The following is an 18,366-nucleotide window of genomic DNA, read 5'->3' as shown; positions in this document are numbered from 1 at the left end:
AATGCCTAACATTTTTATGAGCGCCTGAACCACCCATCTGGCATTCTCTAAAAAGTGCGATACCTATTACACAGGTGGACGAATTTCAGAAATTTACAAAACAGGATATGGGTTAATTCTAAAATTGTGTATGTCCTCAGTTAAGTTAGGTGCCCTGGTGGCACAGTGGTTAAAGCGCTCGGCTGCTAACCGAAAGGTTGGTGGTTCAAACCCACCAGCCACTCTACAGGAGAAAGATGCGGCAGCCTGCATCCGTAAAGATCACAGCCTTGGAAACCTTATGGGACGGTTCTGCTCTGTCATACGGGGTTGCTGTGAGTCAGAATCGACTCGACGATGGGATTGGTTCGGTTTTGGTTTTCAGTTAAGTTAATCATACAGTGAATCACTGAACTAAAGGGCATATGTGATTAAAATGGTTTAATGGGATACCATTTATAATCCCACAGTTCAGTTTTAAACTTCATTCCCACATCTTTTTTTTTCTTTTACTGTACATTGACCTGCGAATGTGAACGCTGATTTTTTGCTGTTGTACTCTACTCCAATCTGGATGATTCGTTTTTTTCTCCTTTTTGTGACTTTAAACTTTTTATAATAGAAGTGGTAAAATACACAGAAAAGTAGAGAAGATAGTACAACAAACTATTAATATCCATTACCCTGTCAACAATCATCAGCTTTCTGCCATTCCTGTTTTATCTATTCTTCCACTTATTTTTGCTGGAGTATGTCATATTACCCACAAATATATCAGTATCTGTCTATGACATTACCTCCTTATTGTCATTTAATACCCATTCTGTGATTAGCATGGACTCGTATATTTTATACTTTAGGTGATACCATGCTTTTCGCAAATAGCGTGCCCACATAAATAACGTGCACACATATAGGTCGTTAGGTGCCATCGAGTTGGTTCTGACTCATAGGACCCTATGTACAACAGAAGGAAACACTGCCTAGTCCTGCACCATCCTCACGTTCCTTGTTATGCTTGAGCCCATTGTTGAGCCACTGTGTCAATCCATCTCACTGAGTGTCTTCCTCTGTTTTGCTCACCCTCCACTTTACCAAGCATGATGTCCTTTTGCAGGGACTGATATCTCCTGATAACACATACAACACATGGAAATGACAAAATTATGTAAAAAAAAGTTCTGACATAGCACGCACGCATATACCGTGATGTGACATTTCCAGAAGTGAATTTTGGCCTCATTCACCCCCATTCAATAGTCTGAAAATGCTACTTTTGATCGTATTTGTATAATAAAAGTATTAGCCATGGTCAAGAAGTCGTGAATCGAGTTTGGTAGTACCCTAATAATCAGAAAATAAATAATTGAAACTGTGCGTTTGCTCTGAGGCAATTCGGGGCCAGGCCTGAGAATGGTGGAGTTTATTGTAGCCACTCTGCACCCAGGTATGTCATGCCGGAGGCAGAGTGTGGGGCAGAGGGCTGCACACGGGGTTGTCACAGCCCGAGCACGAGTGGGGGCCGTTGCTCGAGCATGCCCAGGTCGTGCAGTGCTGGCCCCACGTTAAGATAAGGAGCAGGACAGTATGGGTGCCAGCACGCACTGTCCCGGCCCCATGGGGCCCCCGGGTGGCCAGTGAGACTGGTCTTATCGAAGTGAAGGATGTGCGACCCCTTTGCGCCCTGCTGCTCTCACACCTGCCCTGCAGTGTCCGTGCAGGCAGGAGATTCAAATGGCTGGAGCATAGTGGCTGGCCAGCCATATGGCAGGGCAGAATGTGCACGGCTGCGGCACGCCAGCCTCCCCCACCTGAGTGGCCTCTCCCGCCGGGGTACGCAGACCTGGGCACCTCCTGAGCTAGGGCCAGCCGCCCTGGCTAGGGCTGTTTCCGAGGTGGAAAAAGTGATTTCTTCCTGCACTGGAGAAAGCGGTTTCAGAGCAGGGAAGGAATCCTGCGAGAAGGGGCTGCTCTAGAAACTGGAGTGTAGGCTGATGAGGGTCTGCTGCTGGGAAACTCAATCCTATTCGGGGCCTCTTCCCTTTCCATATAAATTTGGAGATTTGTTTTTCATTTAATTAAAGAATGTTACTAGGATTTGGATCAGGATTGCATTATATCTATAGATCGCTTTGGGTTTTATTGACATTTTCACCAGTGTTAAGTCTTCCAATCCATGAACATGTAATGCTTTTCCGTTTATGTAGGTCTCTTTAGGATTCTTGCAGTAGTGTTTTATAAGGTCGGAAACCCTGATGGCCTAGTGGTTGAGAGCTACAGCAGCTAACCAAAAGGTCGGCACTTTGAATCCAGCAGGCGCTCCTTGAAAACCGTATGGGGCAGTTCTACTCTGTCCCATACGGTCACTATGAGTCGAAATCAACTCGATTGCTGTGGGGTTTTTGGTTTGGTTTTATAAGGTCGCTAAGAGTCAGATTGACTTGATGGCAACGGGTTTTTTTTTTAATTGGATCGAGTTACCTTCTGTTCCTAGTTTAATGAGAGTTTTTATCATGAGTGGGTGTGGTATTTTGTCAAGTGCTATTCTGCTTTTATTGATATGATATGATTTTTCTCTTTTCTGCTGTTAATATGATGAAATACATTGATTGATTTTCATGTGTTTAATCAACCTTCCAAATCTGTCTTGGGGGAAGTATGGCCAGAATGCTTCTAAGAAGCAAGGATGGCGAGACTTCGTCTCATGTACTTTGGAAATGTTATCAGGAGGGACCAGTCCCTGAAGAAGGACATCATGCTTGGTAAAGTGGAGGATCAGTGAAAAAGAAGACCCTCAAGGAGATAGATTGATACAGTAGCTGCAGCAATGGGCTCAAACATAGCAAGAATTGTGAGGATGGTGCTGGCCAAGCAGTGTTTTGGTCTGTTGTCTGTAGGGTCGCTGTGAGTTGGAATGGCACCTAACAACAACAACAATCAACCTTGCATTCCTGGGATTAATCCCACTTATGACGTGTTACCCTTCTTATTATGTTTCTAGAAATAAATAAGATTGGCTCTTTGTTAAGGACCTTTGCACCCATGTTGAAGAAGGATTTTGATTTGTGGTTGTCTTTGCATTTGATGTCTTTATTTAGTTTTAATATCAAGGTAGTACTAGGCTCATATAATAACTTGGGAAGCATCCCTCCTCATCTCTTTTCTGAAGGAGTTTGTGTAGGACTGATATTATTCTTCCCCTAAGTGCTTAGTGGAATTCATCAGTGAAGTTGTCTAGTCCTCTAGTTTCCTTTGTGGGAACATTTTATTTATAAATTCTATTATTCAGTTTATGAACTATTTTTTCTATTATGACAGATTTGATAATTTGTATCTTTCAGGAAATTAATCCATTTCATCTAAGTTGTCGAATTTATTGGCAAAAAGTTCATGTAATAGCCTCTTGTTATTTTAATGCCTGTAGGATCTGTAGTAATATCCCATTTTTCATGCCTGATGTTGGTAATATTTGTCTTTTCTCTTTTTTGTTTGTTAGGGTAGAGATTTATCACTTTTCCTGTTTTTTTTTTTTTTTTCCTTAAAGACTCATCTTTTAGTTTCCTTTATTTTTCTCTGTTCTAGTTTCTATTTGATTTCTACACCGTTTCCTTCCTTCTTCTTAATTTCCTCTTTTTATAGCTCCTTGAGATGGAATCTTAGGTCATCAATTTTAGACTTTTCTTGTTTCTTAATATAAGTTAAAGCTATACATTTCTCTATGTACCACTTAACTGCATGCCAAAAAATTTGATGCGATGTGCTTTCATTATTATTTAGTTCAAAATAGTTTCTAATTTCCCATGTGATTTGTTTGACACATGGGTTTAGAGTGTGTTTAATTTCCATATAATTGGGACTTTTCTAGATATCATATTGTTTTTTGAAGTTAATTCCACTCTGACCAGAGAACATATTCTTTAATATTTCATTCTTTCGAAACTTGTTTTATAGGCTAGGATCTAGTTTATCTTGATGGATGTTGGAGGTGCATTTGCAAAGAATGTGTGTCTGCTATTGTTGGGGGCAGTGGTGTATAAATTTCATTTTGCTTAAAGTGTTTGATATTGTGGTTCAGATCTTATATGGCTTTACTGATTTTTTTACTATCTAACTGTTCTGTCAACAACTGAGAGAAGTGTATAAAAATCTCCAACTCTGATTGTAGAGTTGCCCATTTTCCCTTTAGTTCTGTCCGTTTTTGCTTCACGTAGTTATTTATTAGGTATATATACATTTATAACTGTTATATCTTCCTGATATGGTTACCCTTTTGTAATTATAAAATGCTCTCTTTTTCTTAAAGCCTGTTTTTGTCTGACATTAATTTAGCCAGTCAAGTTTTCTTAAACTTTGCATGATATTTCTTTTTAACTGCTTGTGTCTTTGTGATTAAAATGCATCTTTTGTTGACAGCATGTAGTTGGATCTTGCTTTTTATGTAGTGTGGCAATCCCTGCCTTTTGATTTTAAGGTAGTCCATTTACATATAATGTAGTTATTAAAATAGTTATGTTTATTATCTTTTTTTGCGGTTGTTGTTCTCTCTCTCCCCCACTCCTCTGTTTTCCATGTTTGTCTTTTCTTGCATTCCCTTGGGTAAATCAAATATTTTTTAGTATTTCATTTTAATTTCTCTGTTGGCTTCTAGCTACTGTTTTTTTGAGGGGGTGTTTTAGCTTAAGTCCTCACACGGTCTCCGCTTGAGAAATTTGGCAAGGATTTAGGCAGACTTTATACTCAGCATTAGGGCCTAACCCTCTGCAGTTCCTTTGCCTCAGGGTTTCTCCTCTTAATTTCTAGTGGTCTTTCAGCCCTAAGTTCTGACCTCGGACACTTCAAAAAGTGTGTAGGTTAAGTAATGCACTTAGTAGTCCAAAGAACATCAGACTCACAAATCTCACCCTGTGAAGTTAATTTTCAGCTAGGGATTTGGGCAGAATTTATACTCAGATTATTCTTACTTTTTCTATGGCTCCCTTGCTTCCAGAATTTCTGCCCTAAATTTCCAACTGCTCCATCTCCCTGAGCCCTTCCTTCTGCCACCTTGAGGTTATAAAGCTGCGGCTGTTTGCTTTCAGATCTGGAGGGCTGGCAATTTTGGGAGCACCCTCAGACAAAATAAAATGCTACAAATCCTACAAAATCTTCATCCCCCTTTGTAATTCCTCTCTTCCACCTGCCCCTCCTATCCCTCCTTGTCCTCAGCCCCTTCCACAGGCAACCACTAATCTGCTTCCTGTAACTACAGGTTTTCATTTTTTAGAATTTTATGTAAATAAAATCATACAGTATGTGTTCTTTTTTCTCTTATTTCACTCAGCATAATTTGAGATTCATCCGAGTTATTGCATCAATGGTTCATTCTTTTTCATTGCTGAGTAGTATTCCATTGTGTGGATATACCATAATTTGTTTATTCATTCATCTTTGATGGGCATTTATTTTCAGTTTTTGGTTATTACAGGTGAAGCTGCTGTGAATATTCATATATAAGTGTTTGTATGGCCATAGGCTTTTGTTTCTCTTGGGTAAGTACCAGGAGTGGAATGGTTGGGTCATGTAGTTGCTGCACATTTAACTTTTGAAGAACCTACCAGTTTTCCAAAGTGGATGTATCATTCTCACTGGCAGATTATCTGAGTTCCAGCTACTCTACATCTTCAACACTTTGTATGGTCAATCTTTTGAGATGTACACGTTCTCATAGGGGTGTAGTCTATCTTGAGGTTTTAATGTGCATTTCCCTAATGATTAATGAAATTGAGCATCCTTCTACGTGCTTATTTACCAACCAGTTTTCTTCCTTGGTAAAGTGCCTATTCAAATCTTTCTAAAATTTTTAAATTGGGTTGTTTGTTTTCTAATTAAGTTTTGATAGTTCTTTATATATTCAGGACACCGGTCCATTATCAAATATGTGATTTACAAATATTTTCTTCTAGTCTGTGGCTTGTCTTTTTGTTCTCTTAAATTGTCTTTGGAAGAGCAGAAGTTTTTAATTTTGATTAAGTCAAATTTATCAGTTTTTTTCTTTTATGGATTACCTTTTCCGTGTTGTGAGAAATCTTTGCCTACCCAACAGTTTTCTTCTAGAGGTTTTATAGTTTTAGGTTTTACAGTTAGGACTTTGATCCACTTTCAGTTGATTTTTGTATAGTTTTAGGTATGAGTCAAAGACCATGCTTTGCGTTTAGATTTCCAGTTGTTCCATCACCATTTGTTGATAAGACTATCTGTTCTCCACTGCATTGCCTTGCATGTTTGTTGAAAGTCAGTTGTCCATATTTGTGTGGGTCTGTTTCTGGACTCTGTTCTGTTCCTTTGATCTACTTATCTGGATGCCATGCTGTTTAGCTGTTTTGATTACTGTAGCTTTATTAGAAGTCATGAATCAGGGTGTTAGTTCTTACTTTTGTTCTTCTTTTTCAAATTTCTTTCGGTTATTCTAGGTCCTTTGCATTTCTACATAAATTTTAGAATCAGCTTAACAGTTTCTACAGAAGAGCCTGCTGGGATATTTGTTGGGATTGCATTGAATGTATGAGTCAATGGAAAGAGAATTGACATCTTAATAGTATTGATCCATAAACATAGTATACCTCTTCATTTATTTAGACCTTACTTTAATTTTTTTCAGCAGTATTTTATAGTTTTCAGTGTACAGGTCCTGTTCATCTTTTGTCAAAGTTATCCCTAAGTATTTAATATTTTTTTATGTTATAAATGATACTGTTTCTTCCATTTCAACATCTGACTGTTCGTTACTTACATCTAGAAATAAAATTAATTTTCATATTTTGAGCTTGTATCCTGTAACCATACTTATTGGTCCTAATAGCTTTTTTGTAGATTTCTTAGGCTTCTCTGCATAGATGTCATATCTATGAATAAAGACAAATTTCTTTTTTTCCAATCTATATCCCATTTATTTATTAATTTTTTCATGCTTTATTGCCCTAGCTAGAACTTTCAGTATAATGTTGAATAGAAATGGTAAGAGTAGACATACTTGCCTTGTTCCTGATCTTCAGGGAAAAGAATTTAGTCTGATTTTAGAATGTTAAATCAACCTTGCGTTCCTGAAATACATACCACTTGGTCATAATTTATTATCCTTTTTATATATTCTTTGATTTGATTTAGTTTAAGAATTTTTGTATCTATGCTCATGAGGAATATTGGTTTGTACTTGCCATTTCTTGTAATGTCTTCATTTTGTTTTTTTAATGATTTATTTTTGTTGTTGAGAATATACACAGTACAACACACACCTATCCAACAATTTCTATATGTACAATTCAGTGACAGTTGATTACATTCTTTGAATTGTGCAACCATTCTCACCCTCCTTTTCCAAGTTGTTCCAACCCCATTAACATAAACTCACTGCCCCCTAAGTTTCCTATCTAATCTTTTGAGTTGCTGTTGTCAATTTGATCCCATGTAGATAGATCTCAAAAGAGCACAAAGCTCAAGGCAGACATTCTTCACTAGTACTAGTTAAGCTAAACTATTGTTTGATTTTAAGAAGACTTCAGGGTATGTTTTTGGTTTAAGGTTTAACGATGATATATCTCAGGGCGGTAGTTTCAGGAGTTCATCTAGCCTCCATGGCTCCAGAAATTGTGGATTCCATGAGAATTTGAAATTCTGATCTGCATTTTCCCCCTCTTGATTAGCATTCTTTTATAGAATCATGTCTTTGGGAATGGTTTTAGTTCCAGATTAACAGAGAGTCTGGGAGCCATGTCTTCTGGGGTATCTCCAGTCTCAGACCAGACTTAATGGTCTGTTATCCATTGTGCTGTAGACGTCTACATGTGACTTTTTAATGCCCCGTGATACAAAGAAGGAACCTGTGGTGGTGCAGTGGTTAAGCACTCAGCTGCTAACAAAAGTCAGCAGTTTGAACCCACCAGCTTCTCTTTAGGAGAAAGATATTCAGTCTGCTTCTGTAAATATTACAGCATCGAAAACCCTATGGGACAGTTCTACTCTGTCCTATAAGGTTGCTATGAGTCAGAATCAACTTGACAACAACAGTGTAATACAAAAATAAATTAGTACAGAAAATAAAGAAATGGAGAGGGCAAGGGAATGAAGGTGGCAATAAAAAAAGTGACAATAAAGATAGGAGAAATAAAATATACATAATGAAAGTGATAAGATTATTACAGAAAACATAAGATATAAACTACTTATGTCCTATGATAAAGTCAGTCCAAAAATTTACAGAGTGTCCTAGAAGCCATTTCAAAGAGATACCTGAGCAGTTGCATTATTTACCATATCCATAAAAAATTAAACACACCCACAGGCTTATACATACAAATCCTAGTTCAGAATAAGCTCTGCTAGTACTGTACCTTGAAAAAAAATTCCCTTTCCATCCTTATAAAAAAGTCACAGTAAACTACCTACTCCACCATCCCTAAAGTAACCATAATAATGAGTTTCAAAGTTGTGTCACTTTTAATATTCTTCAGTATAATCAAAGCATGATTTAGTAAAACCAGTTCTAGAAGTACCAAATGATATGGTCCAAGTACACTGCAGTACTTTATAAATTTTATTTCCCCCAAACTTTTTATAGGTATTGGTAGCAGAGAGTTCAAAGTCATAATCTAATACAAGAACCAGGTATATAGCTATTTTATGTTCTTTGCTAAGAACAAGTCTATATAGTTTAACCTGTTCAAAGCAGTAAGTAAGCTAAGTGGTAAATGTGGCTGATATATGCATATGAAATCTAATGAGCTACTGACATTATCTGCCAATTAAACAAGTGCTTATTGGGTCCCACCACATAAAAGGTAAAATACTGGGGATGCAATGGTGAACTTGTCCCTCACCCTCCCAAAGCTTAGCGCTATTGGGGACCACATGCAATATAATAGATAATTACAGCAATAATAAAGACAATACACCTACTCCTCGCTTATTGACTATCTCATTATCTGACATTTCACATTTACGACAATAGTAAAAAAAATCTATTTTGCGCATTAACGCCATACGTCTGGCAGTAATGAACGCTGAAGTGCGAGGTGAGAGTGACGCTGGCTGTGATGGTTATGTGTCAGCTTGGCTAAGCTATGGTTCTCAGTTGTTTGGCAGTTGTGCAATGATGTAATTTGGCAGTTTTGCAATGATATCGTCATCCTCCATTTTGTGATCTGATTGTGGTCATCTTCCATTTTTGCATAACGCCAGTGTTCACCTAACAACCTGGTCTTTGGAACCTAACCATGTCGATAAGTGAAGAGTGGGTGTAACGACTGCCTGCTGGAGAAGAATGTAACCTGCAGTAAAGTGTCAGGAAAGGCTTTTCAAAGAAACCAATTTCTAAGCTGAGGCCTGAAGCAGGAGTTAGCTTAGAGTTTCCAGCCAGAAGTCAGCAGTGATCCTCAGTCTCCTGTGGGCTCATCTTCCTTAACTCAGCCATTAAATGATGGAGCTACTCAAGGATCAGGACACCCTTTCATCTACTCAATGACAAGGCAAAACAATCTAAGTCTATGGCTTCAATTTTTACTTACATGCTGATAACCAGGTAACATGATGAAAACCATTAATGTGTCACTGTTCCCAAAGTGTTCCCTTACTTTCCCTAAGCTGTCAAAAGAACACCTGCTTAGTGACTAGGAGCCCAGAGACCACCTTTTTGTTTCTACGGGCAGATAATACCCAAGAACATCCGACATAATGGTAAAGATAAGCTGAAGAGTCCCTTCATGAATTAAAGACTAATACGGAGGCCTATGCGTGAAATTTTTAAATATCTGAACAAAGTATGCACTCGTCCTCAATTTTTTATTCTCTTTATCCTTTCAGGAGGCAGGAGTCAAAATGAAATGGAGACTCTTCAAGAAGCAGGATTAAGGTGCCTTTCACTGAGAGAAGTTTCATGCTGGCATATCAGGGGACATGTGAGCAAATTAACTAGAAGCCAAGACTCCATGATGAATATTCAAGGAAGGATTGCTCAGTTTCCCAAGCAACGTGATTCCCCCTGCCAAGCCGGGGCAGAAGTTTCTGAAGATGACAACTATATAATGAATTTTATAGAGGATGATTCCAATGTTATTGAAAATCAAGAATTTCCAACTGGGAGAACTCAGAATTGTTGGAGTAAAATATATCTGAGTAAGACTCAGAATTTTCAGGGAAGTTGTAAGCAAACTCAAATGAAAGACAGATTATGTATATTTACTCCATGTGTTAACATTTTCAATTGCATTTCACACCATCATGACAATATAGTGTGCAAACGAGATAAGACTTATAGCAGCAATGATTATGGTGAGGACCTCTTAAAGATACCACCTCTTAACCAGCGTAGTATAATTCTCACAGGACAGAAAACTTACCAGTGTAACAAATGTGAAAATGCTTTCAGTGATCGCTCAAGCCTTGAACTTCATCAGCAGGCACACTTGGGAAAGAAGTCCCCTACGTGTAGCACACATGGAAAGGACATCAGTTATGGCTCAGGTATTCCATATCAACAAAGTGTTCACACAGGGAAAAAACGCTATTGGTGTCATGAGTGTGGTAAGGGTTTTAGTCAGAGCTCAAATCTGCAAACTCATCAGAGAGTCCACACAGGAGAGAAACCCTATACATGCCATGAATGTGGTAAGAGCTTTAACCAGAGCTCGCATCTTTATGCTCATCTGCCTATTCACACAGGAGAGAAGCCCTACAGATGTGACAGTTGTGGGAAGGGCTTCAGTCGTAGCACAGATCTTAATATTCACTGCAGAGTCCATACTGGAGAGAAACCTTATAAATGTGAGGTCTGTGGGAAGGGCTTCACTCAGAGATCACATCTTCAAGCCCATCAAAGAATTCACACTGGAGAGAAACCATATAAATGTGGGGATTGTGGTAAACGCTTCAGCTGTAGCTCAAATCTTCATACCCATCAGAGAGTCCACACTGAAGAAAAACCATACAAATGTGATGAATGTGGTAAGTGCTTCAGTTTGAGCTTTAATCTTCACAGTCATCAACGGGTCCACACGGGAGAGAAACCCTATAAGTGTGAAGAATGTGGTAAGGGTTTTAGTTCAGCCTCAAGTTTTCAGAGCCATCAGAGGGTCCACACAGGAGAGAAACCATTTCGATGCAATGTATGTGGTAAGGGCTTCAGTCAGAGTTCGTATTTTCAAGCCCATCAGAGAGTCCACACTGGAGAAAAACCATACAAGTGTGAGGTATGTGGGAAGCGCTTCAATTGGAGTTTGAACCTCCACAATCATCAAAGAGTCCACACAGGAGAGAAGCCCTATAAATGTGAGGAATGTGGTAAGGGTTTCAGTCAGGCCTCAAATCTTCAAGCTCATCAGAGTGTCCACACTGGGGAAAAACCATTCAAGTGTGATGCATGTCAGAAACGATTCAGCCAAGCCTCACATCTTCAAGCCCATCAGAGAGTCCACACTGGAGAGAAACCATATAAATGTGATATATGTGGTAAGGCCTTCAGCCAGAGATCAAATCTTCAAGTCCATCAGATAATTCACACTGGAGAGAAACCATTTAAGTGTGAGGAGTGTGGGAAGGAATTCAGTTGGAGTGCTGGTCTCAGTGCTCATCAGAGGGTACACACGGGAGAGAAACCGTATACGTGTCAGCAGTGTGGTAAGGGCTTCAGTCAGGCCTCACATTTTCACACACATCAGAGGGTCCACACTGGAGAGAAGCCATACATATGTGATGTCTGTTGTAAGGGTTTCAGCCAGAGATCACATCTGGTATACCATCAGAGAGTCCACAGTGGAGGTAATCTATAGAAATGTGAGGTGTGATATAGCCTTCAGTTAGAGTTCACATCTTCATCTCCACTGGAGAGTCCATGCTGATGATTGTGGAAAGTGATAACTTGAGAACTGAGAAGCTTCATCAAAGAATCTTCATAGGAGAGAAACTCTATATTGTGTTTTAAGAACTCGGTTGGAAGATGAATCCTTTATAAACATCAGATTCCACAGAGAAGAAAAAAACCTGTTATAAATATGGCCAGTGTTTTTGCTAGAGTTTGAGATGGCCCAATTCTCAATATAGAGTCTACTCAGGAGAGAGGACATATAAAGAAATAGTATGGGAAGGACTTTTACAAAAGTAGAATGATGGACAAAATGCCACTAGACTGTAACCCCCATTTAGGGAGGAAATTTTTCACCATTCTATCTCCACCATGAAAAATAGTGCCTGATTTGGTAAAGGGTACCCAGCAATTAATAAAGTGGAGAAAGAGGTTACAATTAAGGCAAATATTTGAAATTTTTAGTCAGTTCCCTGCCCTAAATTCATATTAAATTAAAAGGAATCCTGCAAGTATCCTTAACAATAATTGAAGAAATAACTGAAATACAAAAGGCATGTAATACTGCTATTTACAATAATACAGATTTGGGCAAAAGACTTGTGAATGGCTTCCTTCATCCAGTTTCACTTCTGTGTACTGTATTATCAATTGTGAATAGTATAATTTTTAATATCATTAGTTTGTATTTTATAGACTTTTTTACTGATTACAATAATATACTGGAATTTACACAATTGAATTTTTGGACTCTTAATTCATTAAGGTAGGGTTTTACTGTAACTCTTTGAAAGTGTTAAAAGTAGTTAATGACAAAAAGTTTCTTAGTAAACTTGAATTGATAATAATTGGTTTCTTCTCATTTTTTATACTCAGGCTTAGGTCAAGTTGCCCTCTCTGCGGTAGTTCTTTCTCCCTCCAGACTTCCTAAGCCAAGGACTTTGGCAAATTTTAAGGGCACTAATTTTGTCACATGCTTCATCCCCATTGCCACCCCTCCAATTGAAGAAGGAACGTCAAATTTCGATTAAAACTATTAAGTGTAAATCCATTTAGATAGCATTCCGTGATGAACATCTTCTCTTGGTAGGAGTGAAGAACAGGAGCTTTTTGAGATTAGTTGGTCAATATGTATCAAAATACTCTGACCTGGTAATCCTAGCACTAGAAGTTTTGCTTAGGAGATAATAGCAAAAGTGAAAAAGATTGTATGCAAAGATATCCTAAAATTTAAAAAAGAGGTAAATATTCATCAGTCAGTAAAAGATTGGGTAAATTTTTGTATATTCCAGTAATGTGCAGCCATTAAAATGATGATAATACACTTATAGTGACAGGAAAGGAACTCACTTATTCATGAGAAAACAAGGTTAGAGCCTTACTAGTACAATCTAAAAAGGATACCTAAAGATGTGATTGCATGCGTAGAGATAATGTGTAGCATGGTCATTAATAATGCTAACAGTAGTTTCCTCTGGCAGGGAGGGTTTTGGATGATTTTTCCTTTTAACTTTTCAAAGAATTATTTACAATGAACATTATCAATTTTACCAAAGCAGTAAGACAAAATTACTGAATAAATGAAAATCCATTGTAGTAAGCCATCCTTGATTGCTTTATTTTTATATGGCATGTAAATCTGTATTATGGATGTACAAAAAAAAGGATGTTTATCATTACGTTGTAATAGCAACCTCTGCATTCATAGTATTCCACTGAAGATAAACTATATTTCGTCTATGATTTTTTGTCAGTCTATGACAAAATATGGTTTATCAGACTGACACAATATGGTTTATCTGCAGTGGAATACTATGCAGAATCAAATGAGAAGCTAAATTTATAGTTGTTATTGACATTGGTAGATACCCTGAATATATATTTAGAAAAGTGAACAGAGACATGGGATTTCATATATATTATAATTACATATATATGTAATATTTATTTCTGGGCAAAAAAGGATCTGGTTATCTTTAGAAGGGATATTATAGAATTCTGGGAATTCTAAGATCCCAATCCCCCCCACACACAAGAAAAGGAAGTAGAAATCTGTAATCCCAACTCTAAGAATTCTGAAAAGTATAGGCACAGGATCAGAGAAACTAACCTCACACTGAAACAAGAAAAAAGTGACTTTTAAACACTGGGTAAACCTCTCCATGGTGCACCTCCCAGTGCAGCAGCTGGGTGGCTGCAGTGGAAGTGAATTATAGGTCTTGCTTTCATAATGAAGGCGTCTGGGTGTCAGGCTCTGAGTGAATAGGGCAGATTTTACTGGTGGTCTGTTCAGTGTGTCTGATCTGTCTGGGAGCTGCCTGAAGGATTGAAGCCTCAGTCTGGCCTGAATCAGGGCTCTTGCAGGGCAGGGGAGGGAGCAGTGAGCAAAGACAAGGCTGTGCCTGCCTGAGAATTCCTTGGAGAAATCAGTGCTCTTGAAAGCAGTGTATACAGGGGAAGTGAGAAAGCTAATACTTTGTAATATTCTAGTGTTCTGGCTTCAACAACAAAAAATACAAGGAGACTGGAAACAATGGCCCATTTAAAGAACAAGGCAAATTGTCTTTATGGAAGCCTGGATAATAGACAGTTTAGAAGACTTTAAAACACTGTAAACCAACTAGACCTAACAGAAATGTATAGAATACTCCACCCAACAGCACCACAATACACATTCTTCTCCAGTTCACATGGATCATTCTCCAGAACAGACCACAGCTATGTCACAAAACAAGTTTTAATACATTTAAGAAAATTGGAATCATACAAAGTAACTTCTCTGACCACAGTGAAATTAAACTAGAAATTAATGACAAGGAAAACAAAAACACATAAATATGTGGAAAGTAAACAACACAATATTAAACAACCAATGGGTCAAGAGAGAAACCAGAAAATACATAGAGTCAAATGAAAATGAAAGCACAATATACCAAAATTTATGGGACGCAGCAAAGGCAATGTGAAGAATGAAATTTATTGTGGTAAACATCTACATTTAAAAATATCTTAAGTCAATAACCTAACTTTACCAATTGAGGAATTAGAAAAAGAAAAGCAAACTAAGCCCAGTGCTACCAGAGGAAGGAAATAACAAAGATCAGACTGGAAATAAAACAGAATAGAAAAACAATGTATAGAATCAATGAAAAGAGAAGTTAGGGGTTTTTTTTTTTTTTCTTTTAAAGATCAATGAAATGTTAAAAGAGAGAAGACACAAATAACTAAAATCAGAAATGACAAAATGGAGACATTACAACTGATCCTACAGAAATAAAAAAGATCATAAGAGAATAACTATGAACAATTGTACGTTAACAAATTAGGTAACTGGTGAAATGAACACATTCCTGGAAACACGAACTACCTAAATTAACTGAAAAAGAAATAGAAAATCTCAACGGGCTTGTAACAAGGGAAATGGTGTCTAAATTCAGGTCAGATATACTCAATTTAGAGATGATTTCAAGAATAGATTTGACACAGCGAATGCTAATGACCAAAGACCAGATGAGTTATGGGATGACATCAAGGACATCATACATGAAGAAATCAAAAGGAGCTCATTAAAAAGACAGGAAAGAAAGATAAGACCAAAATGGATGTCAGACGAGACTCTAAAACTTGCTCTTGAGCGTAGAGTAGCTAAAGTGGGTGGAAGAAATGATGTAGTAAAAGACCTTAACAGAAGATTTCAAAAGGCAACTTAGAAGACAAGGTAAAGTATTATAATGTGCAAATAACTGGAGTTTAGAAAGCCAAAAGGGAAGAACATGCTAAGCATTTCTCAAGCTGAAAAAACTGAAGAAAAAATTCAAGCCTCGAGTTGCAATACTAAAGAATTCTATGGGCAAAATGTTGAATGATGCAGGAAACATCAAAAGAAGATGGAAGGAATACAGACAGTCACTATACCAAAAAGAATCAGTTGACATTCAACCATTTCAGGAGGTAGCATATGATCAAGAATCGATGGTACTGAAGTAAGAAGTCCAAGCTACACTGAAGGCATTGGCGGAAAAACAAGGCTCCAGGTATTGACAGAATACCATTGATACGTTTCAACAAACGAATGTAGCTGGAGGTGCTCATTCATCCATGCCAAGAAATCTGGAAGACAGCTACCTGACCAAGTGCCTGGAAGAGATCCATATATGTGCCCATTCCAAAGAAAGGTGATCCAATGGAATGTGGAAATTATTATTAATATCACATACAAGTAAGATTTTGCTGAAGATTATTCAAAAATGGCTGCAGCAGTATATTGACAGGGAACTGCCAGAAATTCAGGCTGGATTCAGAAGAGGATATGGAACCAGGGATATCATTGCTGATGTCAGATGGATCTTGGCTGAAAGCAGATAATACCAGAAAGATGTTTACCTGTGTTTTATTGACTATGCTAAGGCATTTGACTATGTGGATCATAAAAAATTATGGATAACATTGTGAAGAATGGGAGTTACAGAACACTTAATTGTGCTCCTGAGGAACCGGCACGTAGATTAAGAGGCAGTTGTTTGAACAGAACAAGGTTGTATCCTTTCACTATACTTATTCAATCTGTATGCTGAGCCAATAATCCGAGAAGCTGGACTATATGAAGAAGAACTCAGCATAAGGATTGGAGGAAGACGCAATTAACAGCCTGCAATATGTAGATGGCACAACCTTGCTTGCTGAAAGTGAAGAGGACTTGAAGCACTTACTGATGAAGATCAAAGACCACAGCCTTCTGTATGGATTACACCTCAACATAAAGAAAACAAAAATCCTCACAACTGGACCAATAAGCAACATCATGAGAAATGGAGAAAAGATTGAAGTTGTCAAGGACTTCATTTTACTTGAATCCACGATCAACGCCTATGGAAGCAGCAATCAAGAAATCAAACAACCCATTGCATTGAGCAAATCTGGTGCAAAGTACCTCTTTAAAGTGTTAAAAAGCAAAGATGTCACTTTAAAGACTAAGGTGCATCTGACCCAAGCCGTGGTGTTTTCAATCACCTCATATGCATGCAATAGCGGGACAATGAATAAGGAAGACTGAAGAAGAATTGACACCTTTGAATTGTGGTGTTGGTGAGGAGTATTGAATATACGATGGACTGCAAGAGAAGAAACATATCTGTTTTGGAAGAAGTACAGCCAGAATGCTCCTTAAAAGCGAGGATGGGAGACTTCGTCTTACGAACTTTGGACATGTTATCAGGAGGGACCAGTCCCTGCAGAAGGACATCTTGCTTGGTAGAGGGTTGTGATGGTTAAGATTGTGTGTCAGCTTGGCTGGGCCATGATTCTCAGTGTTTATATGTGATCACTCCCATGATTGGATTTGCTATGAGTAGCGAATCAGTTGAAAGGGAGTTTCTTTGGGGGTGTGGCCTGCATCTGAATATAAGCAGATACTCTGGCTTTTTGCTCACTCTGGATCCTGTGGCTGCCTCCTGTTTGTCTGAACTCTGGTTTTTGGGACTTGAGCAATCAGCTTATCTGCTGATCTTGGATTCCTCGACCTTCATGGCCTGTGAGCGGGATCCCTGCTCTCTGACCTGCTGATCTTAGGTTCGCCAGCCCCTGCAGCTACGTGAATCAGGAGAAGCCATGCGGTCTTGCCTGCCAATCTTGGGATTCGTTGATCTTCACAGCCTGTGAGAAAGAGCTGTGCTCTCTGACCTTTCGATCTAGGGTTAGCCAGCCCCTGTAGCTACGTGATTCGAGAGAAGTCTCTATCCTGATCCACGGACTTGGGACATTCCAGCCTCTACAATTGTGTGAGCTGTTTCCTTGATATAAATCTCTTTGTATATATATATATATATGTATGCTTCACTGGTTTTGCTTCTCTATAGAACCCAGCCTCAGACAAGGGTCATTGAAAAAGAGGAAGACCCTCAACAAGATGGATTGACACAGTGGCTGAAACAATGGGCTCAAGCATAGAAATGATTATGAGGATGGCGTAGGACCAAGCAGTGTTTAGTTCTGTTGTACACAGGGTTGCTGTGAGTTGAAACTGTCACGATGGCACCTAACAATAGCAACAGCTATGGAGGCAGGTACTCTTCTGCATCATATAGTTGTCCTTGCAAATGTGTGTCATAAAACACCTGGACTTTGGAGACTTTAACCTTTGAAAAGTGTGTCATTGTGCTTGGCAGAATTTGTTGCCCAGTAATTTTTTTTTACATTGATATTTGCTTTCTAAAAAAAGAATAACTGTGGGTGAATTTTCTTCTTGAAGTCAGAAGAGCCTCAAATAGACATCATTCTTCTCCTATGGTCATGGACTAATGAAACATATGACTTTTCTATACTTCCTTTTTTAAAAAAATCATGTTTTATTGTGCTTTAGGCGAAAGTTTACAGCTCAAGTTAATTTCTCATTCAAAAATTTATATACATATTGTTTTGTGACATTAGTTGCAATCCCCACAATGTGACAGTACAGTCCCCCTTTCCACCCTGGGTTCCCTGTGCCCATTCATCCATTTGCTGTCCCTTCTTGCCTTCTCATCTTGCTTTTGGACAGGAGTTGCCCATTTGGTCTCACA

At 38.3% G+C, this 18,366-nt stretch overlaps 1 protein-coding gene across 1 annotated transcript in view; it reads left to right on the top strand.

The window, feature by feature from the left end:
* The window catches only part of ZNF235 (zinc finger protein 235), a 20,852-nt gene extending 8,102 nt beyond the window's left edge, over nt 1–12,750 (top strand). Inside the window, exon 4 of the mRNA XM_023742723.1 lies at nt 9,814–12,750. Coding sequence (XP_023598491.1) covers nt 9,814–11,777 — 1,964 coding nt within the window. The 3' untranslated portion in view covers nt 11,778–12,750. The remainder of the gene's footprint in view (nt 1–9,813) is intronic.
* The last annotated feature ends 5,616 nt before the right edge of the window (nt 12,751–18,366 follow it).

The sequence above is a fragment of the Trichechus manatus genome, unplaced genomic scaffold (assembly GCF_000243295.1).
Source record: "Trichechus manatus latirostris isolate Lorelei unplaced genomic scaffold, TriManLat1.0 scaffold00216, whole genome shotgun sequence".
Classification (NCBI taxonomy): Eukaryota; Metazoa; Chordata; class Mammalia; order Sirenia; family Trichechidae; genus Trichechus; species Trichechus manatus.
Note: the sequence above shows the minus strand (reverse complement) of the source record. Positions and strands in the feature narration are given on the sequence as shown.